At 36.4% G+C, this 25,016-nt stretch overlaps 4 protein-coding genes across 7 annotated transcripts; 1 reads left to right on the top strand and 3 right to left on the bottom strand.

Moving 5' to 3' along the window:
* Nucleotides 1-4,465: 4,465 nt before the first annotated feature.
* On the bottom strand, nt 4,466-9,511 carry nit2 (nitrilase family, member 2). Its single transcript, XM_016268688.1, has 10 exons — nt 9,356-9,511; nt 8,275-8,393; nt 8,031-8,151; nt 7,856-7,944; nt 7,219-7,312; nt 6,671-6,745; nt 6,511-6,589; nt 6,330-6,428; nt 4,913-4,968; nt 4,466-4,822 (listed from the first exon to the last, which is right to left on the bottom strand). The coding sequence occupies exons 1-10, from the start codon at nt 9,387-9,389 to the stop codon at nt 4,728-4,730; spliced, it is 861 nt and encodes a 286-aa protein (XP_016124174.1). The 5' UTR covers nt 9,390-9,511; the 3' UTR covers nt 4,466-4,727.
* Nucleotides 9,512-10,245: 734 nt separating this feature from the next.
* Nucleotides 10,246-14,495, top strand: LOC107582731 (putative GTP-binding protein 6). 2 transcript variants are annotated; one of them, XM_016268682.1, is made up of 11 exons: nt 10,246-10,350; nt 10,771-11,250; nt 11,326-11,463; nt 11,545-11,615; nt 11,859-11,989; nt 12,641-12,711; nt 12,788-12,946; nt 13,015-13,238; nt 13,323-13,471; nt 13,905-14,057; nt 14,140-14,495. In XM_016268682.1, exons 2-11 carry the CDS (start codon nt 10,857-10,859, stop codon nt 14,264-14,266), a joined length of 1,617 nt encoding a protein of 538 aa, XP_016124168.1. In that variant the 5' UTR covers nt 10,246-10,350; nt 10,771-10,856; the 3' UTR covers nt 14,267-14,495. The 2 variants fall into 2 exon arrangements, with proteins under 2 accessions (XP_016124168.1, XP_016124169.1); XM_016268683.1 differs by lacking the exon at nt 10,246-10,350 and having other exon boundaries at nt 10,673-11,250; nt 13,030-13,238.
* A 53-nt stretch (nt 14,496-14,548) lies between these two features.
* On the bottom strand, nt 14,549-18,311 carry plcxd1 (phosphatidylinositol specific phospholipase C X domain containing 1). 3 transcript variants are annotated; one of them, XM_016268684.1, is made up of 7 exons: nt 18,284-18,311; nt 17,463-17,822; nt 16,803-16,939; nt 16,483-16,611; nt 16,230-16,385; nt 15,198-15,381; nt 14,549-15,090 (listed from the first exon to the last, which is right to left on the bottom strand). In XM_016268684.1, exons 2-7 carry the CDS (start codon nt 17,560-17,562, stop codon nt 14,858-14,860), a joined length of 939 nt encoding a protein of 312 aa, XP_016124170.1. In that variant the 5' UTR covers nt 17,563-17,822; nt 18,284-18,311; the 3' UTR covers nt 14,549-14,857. The 3 variants fall into 3 exon arrangements, with proteins under 3 accessions (XP_016124170.1, XP_016124171.1, XP_016124172.1); XM_016268685.1 differs by lacking the exon at nt 18,284-18,311 and having other exon boundaries at nt 14,549-15,072; nt 17,463-17,856; XM_016268686.1 differs by lacking the exon at nt 18,284-18,311 and having other exon boundaries at nt 14,869-15,106; nt 17,463-17,856.
* Nucleotides 18,312-19,031: 720 nt separating this feature from the next.
* On the bottom strand, nt 19,032-24,949 carry LOC107582808 (PI-PLC X domain-containing protein 1-like). Its single transcript, XM_016268830.1, has 6 exons — nt 24,465-24,949; nt 23,992-24,112; nt 23,500-23,642; nt 21,595-21,723; nt 20,398-20,578; nt 19,032-20,116 (listed from the first exon to the last, which is right to left on the bottom strand). Exons 2-6 carry the CDS (start codon nt 24,101-24,103, stop codon nt 19,860-19,862), a joined length of 822 nt encoding a protein of 273 aa, XP_016124316.1. The 5' UTR covers nt 24,104-24,112; nt 24,465-24,949; the 3' UTR covers nt 19,032-19,859.
* Between the last annotated feature and the right edge of the window lie 67 nt (nt 24,950-25,016).

The following is a 25,016-nucleotide window of genomic DNA, read 5'->3' as shown; positions in this document are numbered from 1 at the left end:
ACTGTCGACGCCCATATGCTAGAAACTTACATTACAGGCATTTTTCATCAAATATATCACATTCTAAAATGTTGTATTTTAAGCATGTAATAACTGTCATTTAAGAGTCGTTTTAATCGAGCTTTAGGCGGCTTTTGAGAAGGTTTAACAAGTTGTTAAATTTGTTCATTAAAAAAAATGAAACTATGCAAGATGAAATGTGCACAAAAAATTACACAATTTTTGAAAATTGGAAATGTATTTATTTTACTTTATTTTTATTTTATTTTTGGCAAGTGCATTTCCTTACACTTCCTAAAATCACCAGGAAGTTAAATTCATTTGACTGTACTCACGCTATAGCCAAAGGTAACTACAGGTCTTTGCATGTCGGCAGTTTGACAAGTCATTTTGGTTTTGGGCACAGCCCAATACTGGGATCTAACGATGAATTGATGTGATGAAAGCAGTTTGACAGAAGGTCGCTGTATGTCTCCTTATCTGAGGTGCGCTTTGGACACAAATCACATGACTATCTTTAAGGGATGACAGAGGCTTGGTTTGGTGTTTTGCTGTTCAGCATCACAAGTGCTGTTTCAGTACAAGGTAAGTCCTCCTGTGGGTGTGTTTTAATTAGTTCCAGTTCACTTACTCTCCTGATTCTGTCTTGAAATATTAGATATGTCGTATACACTGTAGGCTATACTTTAACTTTCAAGAATTACATTTGATCTCTTACCATTTAGCTGATGAATGCATAGTAGGAGTGATTGGGGAGCGTGTCATCCTTCCCTGTGTTTATTATGGCTCGGAAAATTTGACCTCCCTCCACATCTCATCTGAATGGAGAAGAGGAATGGAAATAATTCACACAGTAGTCTGGATGCAGGGACAAGTGGAGATGCAAAATGTGTCCAATGGTATCCGGACTACTGTGTCATCTTTGTTCCCAAACACTGGAGATTTCTCCATGGAGTTACATGATATACAATTATCAGATGCACATAATTACAGTTTTCATCTTAAGCTTCTTGGTCAAAATAGAAGCTCTCTGGTTTGCATTGTCTGCCTCACCATAGCAGGTAAGGATAAAATATTTAAAGCAACCAGACTAGCTACTCAGGTCGCTGTATGTCTCCTTATCTGAGGTGCGCTTTGGACACAAATCACATGACTATCTTTAAGCGATGACAGAGGCTTGGTTTGGTGTTTTGCTGTTCAGCATCACAAGTGCTGTTTCAGTACAAGGTAAGTCCTCCTGTGGGTGTGTTTTAATTAGTTCCAGTTCACTTACTCTCCTGATTCTGTCTTGAAATATTAGATATGTCGTATACACTGTAGGCTATACTTTAACTTTCAAGAATTACATTTGATCTCTTACCATTTAGCTGATGAATGCATAGTAGGAGTGATTGGGGAGCGTGTCATCCTTCCCTGTGTTTATTATGGCTCGGAAAATTTGACCTCCCTCCACATCTCATCTGAATGGAGAAGAGGAATGGAAATAATTCACACAGTAGTCTGGATGCAGGGACAAGTGGAGATGCAAAATGTGTCCAATGGTATCCGGACTACTGTGTCATCTTTGTTCCCAAACACTGGAGATTTCTCCATGGAGTTACATGATATACAATTATCAGATGCACATAATTACAGTTTTCATCTTAAGCTTCTTGGTCAAAATAGAAGCTCTCTGGTTTGCATTGTCTGCCTCACCATAGCAGGTAAGGATAAAATATTTAAAGCAACCAGACTAGCTACTTTGACTTTTTTTTCTTCTTTGGTTTCAAAGCATTCATTCTGTTTATTTGCAGGTCATTTCAGCCATCCTACTTTATTTAGAGATAATGGAGTGGATGGTGAAGAATCCAGATTGTTTTGCAACTCTTTAGGAGGATTTCCTGCTCCATCCATCTACTGGCTTGTCAACTACACACAGCGTCCTCCAGAAACATCAGTCACAACATATATGAATACTCTACCTCAGTCTGAACTCTACAGCATCTCAAGTGTCCTATCTATCAACATCTCAGCAGACACTGCCATATCCTGTGTCATAGAAAACAACCTGCTGAATGAAACTTTAACAGCAACAAACTGTAAGTATCTTGTCAGTTGCAGTAACGTTGGTGGGTTTTATTTTTGCATACATCAGATAAAATGTAAAACAAGTAGATGTCCTGTAACACGAAGAACACAGTAGTCAAAACTTGATTTAGCTGGAAATGTACAGCAAACTAACCAATACAATGATTAATAATATATGAAGACTATGTCATTTTTGCATGTGGCAAGTTGGTGTTTTATCAAGTACATCAAAGGGACTGTCAGAGCACATGTGGGTCTTCAGCGCTGCTCTGTGTGTGGTTGTTTTCTTGCTGGTGGCTACATCTCTGGGTTTCCAAAAGAAATGGGACCGAGAGCAAAAAAGAAAGCGACACGGATGTGGAGGTACCTAAGTCCTATTTATTTGACGATCTGACTGTGTAAATTTGTTATATGACAATCATTCCTTTGTGTTGCAGATGATTCATGCAGCGAGGGCACTGACATGATCGTGTTCGATATGGAGCAATGGGCTTCCCTTCCCGAGACTGATGTGTAACATGGTTTGGAAAGGCATTCTGGCTTGATACAAATAACTTACATAATGCTTATTAACTGTGATCGCCTGGAAGTGATTCATTTCATCATTCATTCATTCAAACTTCATTTGAGGCCACTGGTTTAATCTTTGCTTTCATTGAATATCCTCCCTTTTCCATACAGTAAGCTAAACAAAAGACCTGCAACTGAGCACAATTGAATAAAGCAGGTCAAAAAATATGAATGTATTTGTATTCAAAATACAGAGATAAACAACTCAAGCACTATTTCTTATTAAGTATTTAGACATGTTACACATACACTCTTGCTGTACCATTTTAAGGTATTTGGATGAAACATCTACATTTGTAGACCATGTTAAATATTGACAACATACTATGTTGTTGGGAAAGAGCTCAAAACAACTTTCATACCTTTACCTGTCTAACCCAAAGTGGTTAAACAGGCTGGAGCACAAATGCAGATGAGTTACTGTATTAGTCATGTTACGCTGCCCCAAGGCGTTTATATTTTTAATTATAAATGTAAGCCTTGCACCTTGTGTTGTGTGCTGTGCTTTCCTCTGTCTCTCCCTCACTATCTCGCTCTCAGGTTAATTACCCCCAGCAGCCAATCGTTGTGAGCGTGCTTGAGACAGTGTGGAGGGGTATGAATGTAGCCTTCAGAAGCTGCTATGCTAAGGAACACTTCTCCCCAGTTCTTGACCGAAAGTTCTTGTGTTTGCCTTTGCTAGTAGCTCTGTTGTACTTAGGAATTGGTTCTCATTGCCAATTGTTAGTGCTGCCTAATAGTTAATCCATGTGTGGGTAACTAAAAATGTATTGTGACAATCATCCTTAACTGCTGGCTGTGTGTTGTTAACTAGCTTGTGTGGGTAATTAAAAGGTGTATATTCTTAAACTTCAAAACTAACTTGCATATAGTGCTCTTAGTAACTACTTGAGAGTGCCTTGTTTATTTTTGTATGCCTTTTCTCCTGGTTATTGGTAAGAGAGGAAGCTCATGGAAGTTTATGTTAGTTTTCATCTTTGTTTTGTGTATAGGTTAGTCAGATCCTCTAATCCTTAGTTGTGTTTGGTTTGTTATTTTAGGCTATACTCACTCGATTGAGACCCTGTTTTCCCTGATTCCTTTTAAAGAATTGTCGAGTTTTCACTCTGGGGCTGAGGACTGAAGTGTGTTCTCCTTGTTCTCTTTTACCCTTTAATACTAATTTAATCCATTTTAAATGTACTTTTCTTTGTTGCGCCTCCCACAAATCCTCTAGACTAGAAAGAAGAACGTAACATTACACTGTCATGTAATTCTCTCTCTCTCTGTTATCTGTTAAGGGGTGCTGTTGAGACTAAATATAATGAAAATATATTCTTCAGCAGCACTAAATGTGGCAGAAAGACAATTTTAACACCACATTTTCTTATAAAAACATACTTGCCTTTTAATCACTATGTAATATTTTCACTATTGTATCAAAGTCATTGAAAATAAAAGACCTAAGGGATGTATTGTACATACAATTGTAAAAGGATTAGAAGCAAACTGTGAGGCACTTGTTCTTGTCAATAATTTAAATGTCTTTGTTCTGTGGTAACCCATATTACTTCCTAATTATTCATAATAGTTCCTTGTTATTGAAATATATATAAGCACTGGTATTCTGGAATTGTTTTCTGCTCTGAAATGTCTTTTATATGTAACATACATGTTATATGTACAACATTACTCCATTAATTGGTAGAAAAAAACGAGGTAACTTAATATGAAGTAAATAATTTCCAGATAATATATTAATCTCTTTTGGATTTAATACAATGACTGTATAAAATCTAATTATTTTGATTTGGAAACCACTTGATATCAACAACTTAATATCACGCTTAATATTTTTCACGGCATAACCGTCCAATGTTTTTTTCACCACTGAAAAACCTCTTATCTATTACAAATATAATTTCTGTTGTAAAAGAATCAGCAAAAGAATACAAATTGTGAGGCACTTGTTGTTCGCAATAATTAAAACATCTTTGTGTGCGATGCCCCACATTACACTAAAGAAGACTTGTGTCTAACCCAGTGTGCTGACTTAGTCTTTCTTATATCAAGATTAAATGTCCACTGCAGTGCTTCGTGTGAACGAGAGTTCAGCCCTCCTGAACACTATTAACACTATATAGATCATTCCGTCGCTGTGTGGTGATTGGGATCTGCTGACGCATATCAGCCAAATACTGCAGGTCTACAAGCAGAAGAGAAAGAGTATGTTTACATTATGCCCAAATGGCTCTACAGCTCTCAATTTAAACACATGTAAAGCGGTGAAATATACCTATGTCAGCATATACAACGGATTCCTCTGGTCCAGCTTTAGCAATTACCTCCCCCCTGCATGGAAAGAGGGCACAGTTATCATAGTGACCTATACAAAAGCATGCATAATTCTATTTTTTCTTTGTGTGTGTGTGTGTGTGTGTATATGTGTGTATATATTAGGGGTGGGGATCTTTAGGCACTTCACGATCCGATTCTGATTCTGGGAGTCCGATTCCAAAACGATTCTTGATCTATATTTTTTATTCTAATTAATTCTTCTGCTGTGCAAATACATCTTTACAACTTTACATTTTAACCAAAATTGCGGTTTCTATGCTTTTTGTTTATAGTTGGAATCTCTGTAAGTCAGTACTGCCATCTTAAAAATAGGGGTGTGAATCTTCACTGGTTTCACGATTCAATTCAATTAAGATTATCATGTCAACGATTCGATTCAACTCAATATCACGAAGCGTCACATTCTCAATATTACTTCACATGGCTACATTTTCATATAAATATTATATAAAATTTATTTTGTGCAAGTTTTACTTAATTTTTTTAAATTATATAAGCAGGCTACCTTTTAAAATAATTACTTATTTGAAAAATAAGTGTTCTTTAAGTAGGCTATCCGAATGTTTACAGACAATCATTGTTATGGGTTTTTCTTTTTTCCTCAGCATTATTGCTGTTTGATTATTACTGATGAGATCACAGACAGTGGCAGCTTTAACAGGCTGCATTCACCCCGATTCACTCTAATGCACATTTCTATTTCGATATATCAGATGTTTTGTCCTGTTCTGAAAACATAACTGACTGTGTTTACATCAATTTCGTATAAAAGTATTCGGAGATACAAGTGCATTTAACCGCAGCCGAGATCGAGCTTCAGGACATCAAACACAAAGCACACGTGAAAGACTGTCAGTACGTTAGTTTCGTGCATCTTATACGTATTGCATTCCAAACGGCATAAATGAAAGCATATCTAAAGTAAAATACTGAAATAACGGCGGGTGGAAGCACACACTGTCAAGCAATGCGCACGTGTCTCACAGCGCATATTCTGTGCAATGAAGCCTCTAATTAGCGCACACACGTGCCATACGCGGGGAAAAAACATGCTCAGAATGAAATGTTCAGAATCATTGAAGAGAGAATCGCGATGCATCGGAGAACCGTTTTTTCTCACTCTCCTAATATATATATATATATATATATATATATATATATATATATATACACCTTGCTACGTGTACTGCGTTAGGCTAACCGAGACTTGTCATTTGCACTTACATATTGTTGCTCTTTTGTTAGGTTTGATTGCTTCTATTGTCCTCATTTGTAAGTCGCTTTGTATAAAAGCGTCTGCTAAATGACTAAATGTAAATGTAATGTAAATGCATAACCTGACAGAAAGCACTGACCAAGGGCTAACCACAGAGCTGTGACCCCAGGCTACATAGCTGGCGCTCTCATCTCTTGCTGGTGAAGCAGCGGCCACATAGACCTGATTATCTACTGCCCTGTGAAAAGGACACAAACTGTCTTACAGCGTGCATGGGGAACTGAATAGTTCATTGACTCCAGGTGGTCTGAGATACTGACCTCCCCCTCTGCAGCAGCTCCCAGTGAGCTGGACCTGTGGTCATATTGAAGGCACCAGGATATACCAAAAGCTGGCAACCTACATAGACAGAGATATGAGGAAATCATATCAAGTATACCTACATTACATTTTAACAAAATTTTGCATTGAAATTCTTACCTTTTTTAGCGTAGATCTGTGCTAGCTCCGCAAATCTGATGTCATAACATATTCCCACACCGACTTTACAAAATGCTGCAAAGAAATACATAAACTGTATGATTTCTCATCTGGAGAGAGCAAAAATATAAAGGTAACATTGGGAAATGGGAATGCACCAATATTTATATTTTGGCCAATTCTGAACAGGCAATAGTTATGCTCCTGTTATAGCTGATAATGATAAATAACCAATATTAAAATTACACACTCAAAATTTTAATAAATTATTTTAAAAGTTACAAGTGAATTTAGACATCACAACATTATAATGAACAGTATGGAGAATTGGTATTCAGTTTCAGTCTGCTAAAGATTACAACAATGTTTTTACAGATTACTAAATAAAAAAAAATAAAAGGAAATGTGCATGCACAAAAAAATGGCTAATACCCAACATTGATTCTGATTTTTTTTAAAAACTCTAATATTGGCCAAAAAGCAATATAGTACTAATATACTGTCTATCCTTTGATAACATAGACAAGATTTCTATAATATATACTCACGGGTTTCAAACATGGATAAACTGTTTCCCGGACTTAGTGTTTCAGACTCCTGAAACCGTATTTTCCCTGGTACATCAACATCAAAAAGATGAATCTGAAGGGAAATTAAGATAAAAGAGTATAAATGCATAAAAGTTTGAGTCATTTTTTTTTCTACTTAAGCCAAACTGTACTCAAATACTTGTTAATACATCCTGAAATATTTTTAAATATATAATATATCTATACACAACTGTTCAAAAGTGTAGGGGTCTATAAGATTTTTAAAATGTTTTTAAAGTTCTAAGGCTGCATTAACAGCAAAACCACTAATATTATGAATATTAAATACAAAATATTATTAAAGTATTACTACCATTTAAAATAACTTTTAATATATTTTAAAATGTCATTTATTCCTGTGATGGCAAAGGTGAATACTCCAGTCTTCAGTGTCGCATGATCCTTCAGAAATCATTCTAATATGCGGATGTGGCGCTCAAGAAACATTTCTTATCATCATCAATGTTGATAACAGCTGTGTGAAACTGTGATACTTTTTTTCAATATTCTTTGATGAATTTACAGTCCAAAAGAACAGCATTTATTTGAAATAGAAATCTTGTGTAATACAAAAAATGTCTTTACTGTTACTTACTTTCCTGTGTTTGACAAGCAGCTTTCCATCAGGTCCAAAAATTGAGCAGGTGTTATAGAGCTTTCCTCCATCCTCCTCAGGAATGGAACCTACAAAAAAAGACAGTCATGTAAGGGACATGGAAATGAATGGCATCAAATACACTAACATGCTGGTTTGTGTCTGAGAGTCTCACCGCCCACTAAATAAACCCCACACTCCTTGGCTGCCTCCGACAACACCTGTGTGGACTCTCCTGGGATCTTCTCAGCATACTCAGCAAAGAACCCGGTTCCATACGGGGAGTTGAAGCACTCCTGGATTATAGATTATTAAATGCCATGTTTTTTATATAAACCAATATTAATATATCAGACAATCACATACATTATGACAGTGGTGAGCAATATATAACCTAAGATATAGAATGTAATACTTACAGGTAACACTACAACTTTTGCACCTTGTCCTGCAGCCTCCTTCACAATTTTTTGTGCTCTTCCCAAGTTGTCCGCCTTGATCTTTGACACATGTAACTGCACCAAAGCCAAACGAAACTCTAGGATGCAGAAGATCAATTGTTTGATTATTAGCTGCTGAAGTATCAATGATTCACAACTCTTTCAACTTTCAACCAGGAGACTCCTTTACTGGATTTTGTTTTGGGACTCTCTGCACTTTTGTCAAAGGAGGTGGTGCAGCCAAAACAAAAACATGTTTTTAGTTTCATTGTAGTTTTTGGTGATTGAAGTTAGGGTTGGGCGATGTCTACAGTGAAACATCGTGATGTACGACGACATGGGGGGTATAACGCGTTCTACGGAGCCACTAAAGGGACATGGTTAGCCGCTTGCTAGCGGTAGACTGTTACATTACAGTACATGAAAGTTGACTTACCACATACACAGAGTAAGGCGAGATGACTGATAGGACAATGGCGAATGATTTGCAGATACTGGGCACAGCTGACAAATGTCTATTCTTGTCAAATGTGTGGTAGCGGCAGTACCTACCATTGAACTCCGTAGTATAGAGTCCATGTGATCCCGAATCTCCAAAGTGAAAGTGAAAGTGAAAGTAAAATGAGCACATTCGAAAGCGGTTTCAATGCCCTGCATATTAGTAGCGGCTCCCTGATGCCCGCAATTTATATACGGTATAATTACCCAAAGATATAATTGCGAGAGAAAGTATTGAAATATTAGATGCCGGCTCAACATCGTGATGTCTGTCAGCCATCGGCGATGGACATGGAATCGTCTATCGGCCCAACCCTAACTGAAGTTAAATGCACAGTCAAAACATGATTTGTATGAACCACATCTGAGTCAAAACATTAACAAAATTATACCTGTTTTTAGGCTCAAACCTTTGAACATTTAATCAATCTTCAAGTTGACAGTTCAATGCAAAGTGAAACCAAGCATGTTAGCATGCTAGGTTCAGATAAATGCCAACACAAATTGATCAACCAGCATAATCCGAACATTGTACCACTCTGAATATAAAAAATATACTCACTCGACAGTGCCTTAAATATACCAGACATTGACATACTGCTCGGAACAGACAGACACAGTACAGTAATAGTAATCAAAGCCACTAGAAGGCAAGCCTGCGACCTTTAGCCAAAAAGCACTACGGCTAATACTGACGCTTCCGCTTTGTCAGTATGTGGGAAAGGAGACCAAAAACTGTTTTTTTGAATGGAAGTCAATGGAGGAGAGGCTTCACTACGCTGAATAAACAGCATTTTAGAGGAAACAGCTTATCATTTAATGAATCGACAGCCAATCGGCTAATCTTCAAAATCGTTTACACTAAACAATAATTTTGATTTGAACTATTTTCAGAGTCTACACCGAAAAAAATGCCATTTTATAAGAGAAGTCACTGACGTTTTGCGACAGTTGGGATTCAGTTTACGGCACTTGTCATTCCTACGGTATCCGTAAACGGCGATTAAGTGTCGCACAACTGTGACAGAAATTCAATGACGTCAAAGCTGTAATGTGATTGGTTATTAAGACACGTGATCCAAGTTGACCGTTACGCTTTCTCCAATAGTAAGTAATACAGACCCTCGTATCCATAGATATGCATACATATACCCAGAGCCAACGGCGTATACCTGTCTATGCTCGTATCTCCCAGTAGTAAGACATGCAGGACAATCTCCGCCTACTAAAATACATTCAAAATAAAAGTCCTCTCTTCGCGGTAGTATTTGATTTCTCTCTGTTTGGAATGGATTATGTTGGACCATTCTATAGAGCATAAATACTTAAATTTCCTCTCAGTTATCTTCTAATATAATAAAATGCACAGAGTTCAAATAAACGTGTATTTACAAAAAAAATCCTTTATGTAATACCGCATCTATCCTACCTGTGGCGCAGTTGAACAAACAAACGCCCGTGTTAAACACAAGAGAGGAAGACGTACCAAAACATGCTGATATACAGCGTTAGTTGTACAGTTCAATAAATGTTTTTCTTATCTAAATTTCGCTTTAGGTGGGCTTATTCAGAGCCAACGGCTCTGCGTATACCTGTCTATGCTCGTATCTCCCAGTAGTAAGACATGCAGGACAATCTCCGCCTACTAAAATACATTCAAAATAAAAGTCCTCTCTTCGCGGTAGTATTTGATTTCTCTCTGTTTGGAATGGATTATGTTGGACCATTCTATAGAGCATAAATACTTAAATTTCCTCTCAGTTATCTTCTAATATAATAAAATGCACAGAGTTCAAATAAACGTGTATTTACAAAAAAAATCCTTTATGTAATACCGCATCTATCCTACCTGTGGCGCAGTTGAACAAACAAACGCCCGTGTTAAACACAAGAGAGGAAGACGTACCAAAACATGCTGATATACAGAGTTAGTTGTACAGTTCAATAAATGTTTTTCTTATCTAAATTTCGCTTTAGGTGGGCTTAACGTTTCTACTAACGAAAACGTTGAATGTTGCATGATTTGGACGTTGGTTATATTATTGTAACCTAAACCGGAGCAGATGAATAGCAACAAGATCGGTGTCTTGGCCAAACACGTGTTTCTGTGCAGATATGCATGGAGAGAATTATGTACAAAACATGTCCTTGGTAGGAGGTACATGACCTTTGCTAAATGTAAACCAATCAGATTTTCTCAATGTACCTCCAAATTAAGCACTGCATTTGCAGTTGCAGTTCTGCCAGCAAGGACCTTGTCTTTGACAGCTTGCATGTTCAAGAGCAAAAATCACAACACAGATAACAACAGTCTAGAGGAAGATGAAAATGATGAGGCAGAAATAGAGGAGCTATTCCAGCAGCAGATCCCCACAGGTATTGGTGAAGAAGAACACAGGGTCTTCATTGTTCATCCTGATGTGAAATGGGGCAGCAGAAAGCAATATCTGACCACAGGTAAAAGTATAGACTGATTTCAATCAGTGGATAAAAGTGACATATTGCATAATGTAGAGTAGTTTCCTTTTACAGCGGCACTTCAGATGGAAGAAGCTGTGGGTCTGGTGAACACTTTGTACAACTGGAGTGTTGCTGATAAGATTATCCTCTCCACCAAGACCCCAGAGAAGAGAAGAATTTTCGGCAAAGGAAACTTTCAGACTCTGACAGGTATTAGCTTGCTGGTTTTGAATAAATAAGATATTTTAAACACATATTGAGCTCTTTCCTTTGTTCTGCTACATTTCTAAGAAAAGATCAGAGCTACTCCTGGGGTCACAGCTGTTTTTGTGAACGTTGAACGTTTTTCGCCTTCCTCGGAAGTGAGTATTATACTGTGATTGCATAAATTCAGTTCAAAGACTTCTAAAACGTGTGCATAAAAGACCATGAAAATCTATTTAGAGTATTATGAGTCATGAAGAATCTATATCATTTCTATAAATAGTGCTAGATTCACTGTGGCTATTGAATAAACATAACTTGTTATACTTTGAATATTGTTGTAATTAAAGTGATAGTCATTTTTTCTAAGAAACATGCAATGTGTTATACTTGTGTTTCAGAAAGAATTGCAGGAAGCCTGGGGAGTAAAGGTGCTTGATAGATACTCACTTGTTCTGCATATTTTCCGCTGCAACGCTAGAACAAAAGAGGCCAAACTGCAGATCTCTTTGGCAGAGATTCCCTTGCTCAGGTAAATTATGTAAATTATTCACTATTTTTCTAATCTATATTGTTTCCTGATGAAATCAACAATCCTTTCCTAGCAAACTCTCCAGTTCAGAAGTTTGAAGCTAGTACAATTTTTAAATGCTAATTTTCACTAATGCTCTCCATGGCTGCATTTACTTGGTCAAAAATACAGTAAATAAATATTTTGAAACATTTCAAATTTAAAATAACTGTTTTATATCGTCATACATTTTAAAAAGTAAGTCATTCCTGTAATGGAATAAAGCTGATTTTTCAGCAGCCATTGCTCCAGTCTTTAGTGTCAGCACAGTTGTGCTGCTTAATATTTTTGTGGAAATCATGAACCATGACTTTTTTATTTTATGTTATTTTATTTTTTTCTTAAAGCTCAAAATATTTTTTTGAAAGTTAAAAGAAAATAGACAAATAGATAAAAACCTTTTGTAACATTATAGATGTCTTTATTGCCAATTTAATGCATCCTTTACTGAATGAAAAAAAAATCACAATGAAAGGTGATGGCCCTGGTGAGTTTTATTTTGTTCAGTTTGATTCTTGTTTGTGTGGTATAATGGCATTTCTCACTAATAAGTGAACACTAATTAGTGTAAACACAGATTTACCTAAATATTTTGCTCTTTCGACACATAAGATCACGCCTGAGAAATGAAGTTGCTAACTTAGACCAGCAAGGTGGTGGCTCAAGGTACATTATGGGCTCAGGTAAGGACTAAAATGGGCTTATCACACTTGAAACCCTGGGTTAATATGTTTAACTGCAGCTAAAATATCTTTACAGGTGAAACCTTGTATGAAATGCAGCAGCGATTGTTGAAGGAGCGAGAGCTAAAGATCCGATCAGCCCTGGAGCGACTTAGGAGGAAGAGGCATCTGCTGCGCTCCCAGCGCAAACACAGAGACTTTCCCATTGTCTCTGTCATGGGCTACACTAACTGTGGTGAGGTTTGGATAAATATGAACCTGTTAATCTATAATATATGAGATTGTAAGAAACACATTAAACAGTCTTTGTTTCTAAAGGTAAAACAACTCTGATTAAAGCACTGACTGCAGATGCTGGTCTCCAGCCTAAAGACCAGCTCTTTGCCACTCTGGATGTTACAGTACATGCAGGACAGCTGCCAAGTCACATGACTGTACTGTATGTAGACACCATTGGCTTTTTGTCCCAGCTCCCTCACCAGCTTATTGACTCTTTCTCTGCCACGCTGGAGGATGTAACACATTCTGTATGTACCCAGGGCACAACACTAACAAGCTTTTTTTATTTTTAGCAATGTTATAGAAAGTTTTAACGCCCTCTCCTTTTGCAGGTCCTCATAATTCATGTGAGAGACATCAGTCATCCAGAAACTGTGAATCAAAAGGTCAATGTACTGAATGTACTGAAGAATCTACAGATTCCAGAAAGACTATTGAATTCCATAATAGAGGTGCACAATAAGATTGACCTCATTGAAGGGTGAGCTATCTTTTTCCTGATTTGTGTAACAATTTAATCTAGTTACAAATAGTTACTAAATATTACACCTTCGAACATACCTTGCCTCATAGTTTGATATAGACATGAATGATGCCTCAAATTTTGTGACTTCAGAAGATTTGTAACTTTTCTAAGAGATCAGACTCGGAGTGCAATTGATAATCTGATGAAAAAAAAAATTCCATTAATAGAGGAACCTGAGCCATATCTAGGGGCCAAAGAAAATCTTAAAGATATGAGAGTGGGCTGTTTTTGGATTGAGCCAGTGGAAAAAAATCACCCAGAAAAACCACAGAACATTTTAGCAACCACGTAGCAATGCCTCGCCTAGGCAATGATATATTTTGCACAACCAAACACCAATCACATTTTAATTTTAGAAACATAAATATGTTTTATACATGTTGCATAGATATGAGGTCAGTGATCCTGAGGTTATTCCAATATCAGCTCTGAAACAGCATGGACTGGAGGTATTAAAAGAAAAGATTGAAGAAGCTGTTGTTAAGTATACCGGCAAACAAACAATGACCCTCAAAGTGCAGCTCAACAGCCCTCAATTAGCGTAAGTTTTATATAAAAATTAATAAGGAAATATATTATCTTATCCACAGACTTTTTAATTTGGTGCCCTTTGCCCTTCACAGCTGGCTATTTAAGGAGGCGACGGTTCAGGCGGTAGATAATGTGGGAGACGACTGCACCGCCAACGTCAAGGTCATCATTAGTCAAGCTGCATATGGCCGCTACAGGAAGCTGTTTCAGGTCACGTAGTAACAGACGGCCCCAGTTTCACAGCCAGTGCCACATCATCCAAAATAATTCACACACTCAGTGCAATAATTGATGTTTAAATATTTATTTGCTTTATAAACGGTGTATTTCAAATATCTCAAAACCAATATTTTAATACAATAAAATCTGACATTGAGAAACAAAGTGGATTTGTGTTAATATACAGTATAAACCAGGGATCCTCAAATCTGGCCCACGAGATCCTCTGCAGAACTCTGCAGCGCATTGGCCCTCCAGGGCAAGATTTGAGGAACCCTGGTATAAACAATATTGGTAGAAAATGTGTCTGTGAAAAAAATTTTATGTTTTAACTCTCAAAGCTTGATCCAAAATTTTTAAAGGCTGCTTAATTCATCAAGCATAGTTATACAGTAAAAGGCACATGTAAACATATTGAGGATTGAATATTGCACATTTAGGCATTAGTCTGAATACACTTTAGTTCACTAGAACACATGCTAAGTTTGCAAACCTTGATTGATAGATTCCTTAAACAAAGCCTTCACATGTACAAAGATTTCACACGTAACAAGGACTTCACATATAAACCCATTTTACTTCAAAAACTCCTTAAAGCAGTTTTTTGTTGAGAGCAATAACAAGTGAACAAAATGGTACAGGACCAATGAAGTCACCTGCAATTATGTTAAGACATGTGGGTTCAGCTCCTGGTTTCTGATCTTCTAGCCATTTCTTCACACAGTTCCAGTTCTCCATAGTCAGAGTTCGGAGAGACACCCGAGGGTGTGAGGCGATGAAGCATCGATCTGTCGTTAAATTCAGGCCTGATACAAAAAAACCCTCTGCAACAGAAATATGCTGATCAGAGACCAGATATTTAAGAGCAGAGGTATGAGCAACCATCTTTTTTTTTTTTTTTCAAATATATGAAAACAAAAGCTTTTCTCACCAGGTCGACCAAGCTGTTTCTGGCATTCGAGATAGTGGATCAGCTCTTCTGCATTAGGCTTATTGGCCCAATGGTATGGGATAGCAGGCCATAACTCCTTATGGTGTGATGTTGACTGGTCTTCATATGACAACACGACTTGATAGCCTGATGTCCATAGGCTCCGCAAGGTCAAAAGGACCTCCTTTAAGAATATGTATGAGACAAAACAAACCAGTAACATATTTCAAGCCTGTTTTAGTTTAAAGTGTTAGTTTAAATCAGTGCAAACTTAAATATGTTTCTTATGCTCACCAAGGCTGCATTTAGTTGAACATACTGTAAAAACAGTAATATTGTATAATATTATTACAATTTAAAAATCTGTTTAAATATATTTTCAAATGTAATTTATTGCTGCAATGGTAAAGCTGAGTTTTCAGGGTGTTCAATGTCACATGATCGTTCAGAAATCATTCTAATATGCTGATTTAGTGCTCAATTATTAATAATCATTCTTATTATTGTTAATGTTGAAAATAGATTTGGCTTCTTAATATCTTAGAGGAAAAACTGATACTTTTATTTCAGAATTCCACATTTATTTGAAATAGAACCCTTTTTAATACAGAAATCTTTTAAATGTCTCGGTCGCTTTTGATCAATTGGATGTGTTCTTGCTAAATAAAAGTACTAATGTTTCTCTTCTCTTGTATCATGTTTTTCACAACAATATGAAGAAGCACAATTGTTTTCAACATTGATCATAACAAGAAAGCACCAAATCAGCTTATTAGAATGATTTCTGAAGGATCATGTGACACTGAAGTCTGGAGTAATGATGCTGAAAACTCAGCTTAGCCATCACAGGAATAAATGGCATTTTAAAATATATTAAAATAGAACACAGTTCTTCGTTTTGTAATAATATTTCACATTATACTGTCTGTTCTTACAGTTTGATCAAATAAATGCAGCCTTGCTGAGAATTAGAGACCTCTTGATATAAAGGAAAAATTTTATCATGTTCAAAAATTCCAAATGGTTTCTCACATTGCAAGGGCACAGCTTAGAGCCAAAGATTTTCTTCAGAGAATAGATGAATTCCTCATGCCGTTTATAATTCAGCCCTTCAAAATGACTACAAGCCAGGATGATTATTTCTTTGGGATGAGATTCAAGCCATGAAGCAACTGTCTGTAGAGTTTCCTACAAAACACAACATGTTAAAAATCAGAAAATGTACAAAACAAAGAATAAATGGCACATTTGAATAGCTCATTCATTTCAACACTCATGTACTTACAATGACCGTTGCATGTGTGTAAATGACATGAGTGAAGTACAGTTCATTGGAAGAATCATACTGTTTGTGGGCAATTCGAAGATCAAAGTATCGAATGCCTGCTGCAAGTTGCTCCACAATGGTTTGGACCTGATTCATTTATAACACAATAAAGGGCTTTGATACAATGGTACAAATACATTTCTCGTGTAAAAATGCATGAATTTGCACAAGACATAAACTCACTCTTTGAGAGCTAAGGGAGATACACTTTGTTCTGTCTCTGCTATGAGATAGTAAGCATTGTAAGCAGTCAAAATAACCATTAAGTATAAGCCTGCCTGAGTGGTAGCCCATCTGTAAATAGCTGGCCGTGTGAAACAGCAGAAAACTCCATCCAGTAACCTAAATGTGTCGGACTCAGATCGGAGCAGAGGAGAAGTGATATCCAGACAGTAGCTCATTGCATCATGGCTACCTGAAAACAAATGAGGGTTCATTATTGTCTGCATTGATAAGGATGTTTCACACACAAAACACATGTTCTATGCAATAATATATTAAATAAATGCTAAAAATATTATAAAATTACATAACATTTAATAAATACATTTATTAGTTTTAATTTCAAAATCATTAAAACAATGTTTTACTGAAACTTCCTTGTGGTCCACATGGGCTATGGAGGCTCATTTTCCGCTAAATATAATATAATAATATTCCGCCTAAATATATAAATACATAAATAAATTAATTCATTCAAGTCTTTGTGAGACAAAAAATGAGCTGAATTTCGAGATGTAAACACAAGAACTCCGAGGGGGGAAAAAATTGAGAATCGCGCCATGTAAACTCCGAGAAGAACTTAACAATTGTAAGATGTAAATTTAGAATTCTGAGAACGAAAGTCAAAATTGCGAGTTTATAAATCTAAATTCTTAAGGAAAAAAAGTCGCAATTACCCTTTTTGTTTGAGATTATTATTGCGTGGCGAGGCTCACCTGGTATTGAGAGATGTGTTAAAGGGACATCCCACAGTTTCTCTGGCAAACATGACATCCATTCCTCGTGATTAATGTCATCCTTTCCAATGTGATCCATTAGTTCACTGGATCATATAAAAGCAGTAGCTCTTTACAAATTAATCTAAATGGCTGCGTTTGAAAACAAAACGAGTTGATCAGCTGAAACAGTCCCGAGTTTAAGCGAATCAACAGACAACACATAATCGATAATGAGGTTCAAAGCCCAACTCTTTGTAAAAGTGACCGCACAACCTCAACAACATGTTTTACGAAATTGTAAGGGGTTTTAGAAGTGTAACGATCATTCTTTCCCATGAAAGTCTCGTGACGTGTTTCCTCGTTCCCTGCTGCTTCAGTCTGGCACGCTGTACAGCTGCTTGCAGAACAGCATTTTTACTCATGTTGTCGCTCAGTTAAACCGCCTCGAAAAACAGATTTTCCTGTACATGATCACTGGTCATTCCAGTTATGCAGTACGTCTTCATTTCCCCGTCAAGCCTTCATATTTTGGATAAAATACTACATAAAAAAAAATAAACATTTCATTGTTAATTTGATCACAGTAGGATATTATCAGAATATTACAAATAAGGAAACCATGTTCCCGAGTACTTAACTAATTTTCACAAATAATTATATTCCAGGTGTTTCATAATTTTTCCTTTCTCTAATCAAAATGACAGCTATTGGTAAAATTATATTTTAAAAGCAATTTAAAAAATATCAAGCAAACACTGTTACAATTTCCATATTATTTATGCATTTTAAGTCTGACCAGAGCATATGTATGAAAGCACTCGGTGTTTCCTCGTTCCCTGCTGCTTCAGTCTGGCACGCTGTACAGCTGCTTGCAGAACAGCATTTTTACTCATGTTGTCGCTCAGTTAAACCGCCTCGAAAAACAGATTTTCCTGTACATGATCAGTGGTCATTCCAGTTATGCAGTACGTCTTCATTTCCCCGTCAAGCCTTCATATTTTGGATAAAATACTACATTAAAAAAAAATAAACATTTCATTGTTAATTTGATCACAGTAGGATATTATCAGAATATTACAAATAAGGAAACCATGTTCCCGAGTACTTAACTAATTTTCACAAATAATTATATTCCAGGTGTTTCATAATTTTTCCTTTCTCTAATCAAAATGACAGCTATTGGTAAAATTATATTTTAAAAGCAATTTAAAAAATATCAAGCAAACACTGTTACAATTTCCATATTATTTATGCATTTTAAGTCTGACCAGAGCATATGTATGAAAGCATATCATCGTTGATCTGGAAAGAGACACAAACCCCCATTATCAATGGTTCAGTTTGACTTAAGGCTTTCAGCACACTCCATAATCAATAGCACAAGCACAGTGAAATACTGCTTTTCACATCAGCTAATTCTTGCTCCCTCTTGTTTCCGTTTGTGTGCCAGAGAAGACTTCGTTACTAATAACTCATAACACAATTCTATGAATATTGTTAGATGTTTTATTTATTGGAAATATTCAGACATTAAATATGAATAGTTGATATGCCATTCAACTGTTGATATTTTTGTTAGTATAGGCATATTTGTTTGTAATGCAAACTGATATCTTGATTAAACTGGCTTAACATGCTACTGCGGCAGAGAACGTGTGCAACCACAGAAATATTCCAGTGTCTTTTCATGCTTTTCATTGTGCACCATGCAGACATATACTTATTGGAATCATATTTCCATTGCCATTCCACACAGTAGAAAAGAGTTTATCATAGCGAATGAACAATCCTGAGTGTTTGATAATCCTGGCTTGCATTGAGTAGACTTCAGCAATTTTCATGCAAACTCTGATGCTCACAGGGAACTTATTGTGTCCTGTAATGTGCTAAATGTAAAGTTGTGGTAACCTGGACCTTGATAATGACATTTTGAGGTCCTTAAAAATGATCAAAAGTTTAGCAAAATCAGAGGTATATATTGGAGACTGCATAAATAAAATTAGGACAGTAAGTTCAAGTCATAAAAGTCAGTGCATTACAATATTCTACCCATAACTCAAAATGATCTATCATCCTCAGGGTGCATACACACTAGAAACCATTCTCTGACGGAGCGTTTGGCAGACAGGAATGCATAGGTTCCATTTTTGAGTGTATAGAAAGTGCTTTTGGTTGCATGATGGAGCTTCACTTTCACAAACCCTTGTGTTTTTCCTCTACATCCTTGCAATGCACCATCCCTATTGAAATGAATGGAGCTGATGCAGCATAAACTCTAGTGTGTAAGCACCCTTATAAAAAGTGTAAAATTGACTAGTATAAAAAAAACATCCCAAGAACAAGAAAACACTTCTTTCTTCAAATGTTAAATACATTGTGCAGACTAAAAGAGGCTCAAGGCTCTGGTATTATGGTCCTCTTGAGCAGATTTTCATTCAGGGCAATGACGGTTGGTATGAACCGGCTCTCTGTCACAAAGTCCCCAGCTATGATGTTGAGGGAGCCGATGTTAGAACCAGGCTTCTGTTGCTTGACCCAGCTAAGTAATGTGGGATATGCAGACATCACCATATCCTTCAGTGATTCTGTGGGATGGGAGCAAATGTACTTCAGATCTTCAGTAAGATTAATGCCAGTCACAAAGAAGCCGCCTGTGGAAAATGATGCAAATGAGAACTGATGTTTAATTTAACTTTTCCAAGAATTAATAAAAAAATAAAAGCTTACTATTACAGGAAACATTTTCACTTTTCCAAGAATAGTTTTATCAATAAAACACAATATAAAATAAAATGAGTTACTGTTTACAGGAAACATTTTTACTTTTCCAAAGATGATAGTTTTATCAAGAGAATAAATTTAATAAATTAAATATTTAAAAAATGGAATAAAATATATCTAAAAAAATGCATGGAATATTATTAAGGATTACCTGGTCGGCCATTTTGTTTCCTACGTTCAAATTCCTCGATCAGTGCTTCAGCCTTGCACTTATTTGCCCACCAATAAGGTATATGGAACCACAATTCTCTATGGCAGTTAGCAATATTGTGCTCGTATGAAACGATAACTTGATGACTCTGGCTCCATAATTTCCGTAGTGTCACACACTCCTTCCAGAAAAATCAGAAGTATCTTTTCATGATTTTTCATAATTTATTTGAATTTAAAAAAAAATTTATATACATATATATATACACACACAGTGTTGGGAAAAGTTACTTTTAAAAGTAATGCGTTACAATATTGCGTTACTTCCTAAAAAAGTAACTCATTACGTTAGTTACTTTTTATTGAAAGTAATGCTTTACGATACTTTTGCGTTACTTTTTAAATCTGGGCAGGGCTTGCTTGTTTGCTTTTAATATAAAAAGTTATATTTTTGGCTAATGTAAAAGCCCTTTCACAGCAAAAGCCTCAGGCTGAAGGAAATGTAAATTCACATCTGTACAGTAGAACGCAGAAGAAGAAAGTTCAACACTCTTCAGCAATAAAAAAATGATTATCTTGTGTAATTTTTGCTTATTAGTATGGTTGAATTGGATCACTGAAGGTCAGCAGCAAATTGGTTAATAAAATGGGATTAAATACAAAAAGGATATTTGTATTATTTAACATATTTAATTATTGCAGCTTTGAGTCATATTCTGAGTTGCGTTTAACTGTTTTTATTAATTTTGAAGAAAACTAAATCTGATTTTTTTTTTTGTGAGTGAGTGAGTGAGATGAATTAATGCATGTTCACATTTATTCTAGAACTAAAGTAACATCTTACTCCCGATTTCTCTCAACATGGGGACAGGAGAGCTTTCAATCAATAAATGGGAAAAAATAAGTAACGGGCGTTACTTATTTGAAAAAGTAGCTCAGATATTTTCTTGTAAATTAGAAAAGTAATGCGTTACTTTACTAGTTACTTGAAAAAAAGTAATCTGATTACGTAACTCACAAGAAACTGGTTAGATTCAAGTAAAAAACATTTATTTATATTCTTCAAACATCAAATTCAGATTAGAACTACTGCACTTATCAAATTGCACAACAAATAGACAAGACAGGAAATGCTGTACTAAGACTTTTAAATGTTTAATCAATTGTTTTCATAAATTTGTGTAGTCAGTTGTCTTACCTCCACAGTTATAGTGGTATAAACACCATGGTAGAAGTAGAGATCATTTGAGCTGTCATTAGGCCGATGTGCTATCCTCAGGTCACAGTATCGCACTCCAGAATCCAACTGCTCCCTAATACTAGACTCCTATAATGTAAAGCACAATCATTAACAATGCAGGTGCAGATAGTGCTGAACAGTTAGCTGGAGACAAACAAAAACATAAAAACATAAAAACATAACGCTCAATCTCACGTACAGATTTGGGACAATGTGCTCATCCATCAATGAGTACGTTTACATGGACAACAATAATCCGATTTTAACACGATTAAGACAATACTCTGATTAAGAATCTACCATGTAAACATAGATTTTTGATTACCTTAATCCGGCTAAAGTCATATTCGAAGTAAACAGAAATCGAATTAAGACATGTAGAGTATTCCTATTTTAGTCGCATTATTAAAGTGCAGTATAGACATGTAAACACCTTAATCAAATTATTACCGTTGTGTAGGACTTTTCGCCCATTTTGCGACAGGATACACACACGGCAGTGCTCAACCGTTTGACGGCAAATAAAATAGCTTCAACACCCGCCGTCATCTGTATGCACGTACAAATAATTAACTGCACTTGAAGCTTTCATAAAATTAAAAATGAAACACCCAAAATTGAACATGGCATCATCACGAAGACGAACTATATGTTTATCCGACATGACTCGGGCAGAAATCATGTTCATGGATGAGCTAATGATTTATTAACGTAGTAGTATGAAGCAGGGTGAGGCTGAAAGCCGCCGAAGTGAAACGAGGCCGCTGAACGAGCGTGACACACGGCTCGAAAGCTTTTATTATGCCACAGTCAACCGCTTCCCCTCCTTCCTGTCGTGCATATGTGGGGGGAAAGCAGCGCTGTTTTATCATACTAGATACATTTGAACGTTCTGTTATTGTGCTACTCTGTGCGGTCGTCACCGGTCTAATAAAACGCACAACATATTAAAGCGTCTTTGGTGTTTCCATGTTTTCTACAAAACAAACAAAACCGGAAATCGAGGGGTTATGACGTCATTGGCAGGCGACACTATAGACACGGTCCGTGTCACAAGTTAAAATAGCTTATTTCTCTGGATTTAAACATTCTACGAAACATTTGGGATAATGTAAGTACACAAGTCAGCAAAATATATAACACTGTTCTAGTGGTTTTTGGATATTTTAATAAAAAAATCTTACATATTGTGCCTTTAATCATAATATTGGCTTATTTAGAATAAGGTAAATAATTAGATTACTGATGTCCATGTAAACGTAGTCGGTGTTACTTTTGTCATAACTATCCCATCTAATTGTGCTTTCAGAGCTTTCACTGTAGCAAAGCCACTAAGTGTTTGATTGATTTCCTCAGGACAGCAGACGGCAATTTATTCCCCCTCATGCTGATAGATTTCAGAGACTCACGCTCTACAGGAATCTGCTGATGCATGCTGACATAAAATGGTCTATAACCTCATGAGGGATTTGATACCATAACCAGCATAATTGCATTTTTTTTCAGCTTTTACATGTTTAGCCATTATTGAGCTTTTTCAAGCGTGAAAAATTCAACACTTCTAGATATAAAGAATTTGATCATGCATTTTCTGATATAGCTTTAATGATTTTGTATTTCAATATATGAAGGACAACAAGGCTTTCAATGTACTCAGACGGTTTACTATTTGTATGTAACTGACAATGTGAATGGTGCAACCATTGTCCAAAATTATTCCAAGTAATCCAATTGAAAATGCAGAAACATATATGAAAAAACATGTAATGGTGATTATTATATTAATTTTACTGTAATGATAACTAATAATAAAAAAGCACTTTTCGAAAAATGGCTCATTGACGACAATCTGCGACGACATACCTGTGCTATTGCCCACTTGTATACAAATGGCCTTATGATGGGCTTCATGTACTTGTCCAACTTTTGCAACATATCTGGTTGAGTGGGGTCCACTGGAGAGCGGTCATTCCTATCCAGACAGTAGGTCATGGCATTATGGCTCCCTACAAAATCATTAGGACAATGGCACAATGACCGCGAGCACTAATGGCACTGAAAAAAAATGTCTAAGGAAATATAAGCAGACTGTAAAAACAAAACAAAAACAACGTGGTCACTCTAATCAATTAATAATGGCGCCCTCCTAATATAACAATATTCACTCATTCAATACATAACTGTGGATTAATATTACATTGAAACCATAAAAAGTCCAGAATTGTGGGTACGCATTGAAAACACAGAAAAAAGTCCCACTAAAATTGTAATTTTCAGAACTCAAATGTGCCAAACAAGAAAAAGCAGTTTGCATGCAATTAGTGAATGTATAAATGAAAATGTGAGGTTAAATACCTGGAATGGCCATGTAACAGAGAGGGGTTTCCCACAGTGCACTGGGCAGATGGGCCATCCAGTTGTCCATGGGAAGCTCACTCAATGACACTTGGCTGACCTCCGATGTCATCTTGGATTTCTGTCAAAATGTAAAAGGCGAGCGAGTGCATATGCATGTCATTCAAGTTCATCTTGATATTTCGATAAACATCCAAAATAAACTGAAAAAAAGACACCAGCATCAGGAGAAAGCTTAACCAGAAAGCCTTCCTGGATCAAACAGCTTCATCAAAAGACCATTTTGCTGCTCAACAACATGGCTATGCTGGTCCATCATCTAGACCAACTCCAAACCAGCTTGGACCAGCATGGAAATTCATGAAGGTTTATTTAACAAAGCAAAGACTAGTGTCTATGCAAATATAGGATTTTATTCAAATGCAATGAAATGAAATGTGCACTGTCATGAGTTATACAATATCAGGATTTACCAGGCTTTAAATTTGGTTTCTCAGTCCAGGAAGAATGTTTCAGCAAATATGTTTTAAACTATTTTAATTCGTGACACGTGACACGTGGGTACAGGTTAAACCGGCTTCAACAGACTCTAATGCTGAAGGACTCGGATGTTGAAAAGAACACGAGATATCCGTCCGCTTCATTATTGATTCCCAAAGCCCCATGGTGGTCGTGTAAAAGTGGGGTGGATGTTACGCGGTGCTGAACTTGTCATTGGCGACACAAGGTTGAACCGGGCAAGGTATCCACAACAAATCCCGCGTTGATAACCGAAATAGTCCGGAAGAAACTCTCTCTTCTCCGTGTAATGATGAGATTAAATTTATTTTAGAATTTCCCTTTCATTTCAATCATCAAACGAATCTGCTGGACGTTCCGAAAATTCGTCCTTTGGAGCGATATTATAGAAAAGAAATGGTGATAGAAACGGTGCATTTATCCACTGCATTCTCCGCCCGGTCAGTCTGACGGGTTTAGAAACGTACTACGGTGAAGGCTTGGGTCATAAATATTTAATGAGGTAA

This window comes from Sinocyclocheilus grahami, unplaced genomic scaffold (assembly GCF_001515645.1).
Source record: "Sinocyclocheilus grahami isolate Dianchi unplaced genomic scaffold, SAMN03320097.WGS_v1.1 scaffold47.1, whole genome shotgun sequence".
Classification (NCBI taxonomy): domain Eukaryota; kingdom Metazoa; phylum Chordata; class Actinopteri; order Cypriniformes; family Cyprinidae; genus Sinocyclocheilus; species Sinocyclocheilus grahami.
This window is presented reverse-complemented; position numbering and strand designations above follow the sequence as displayed.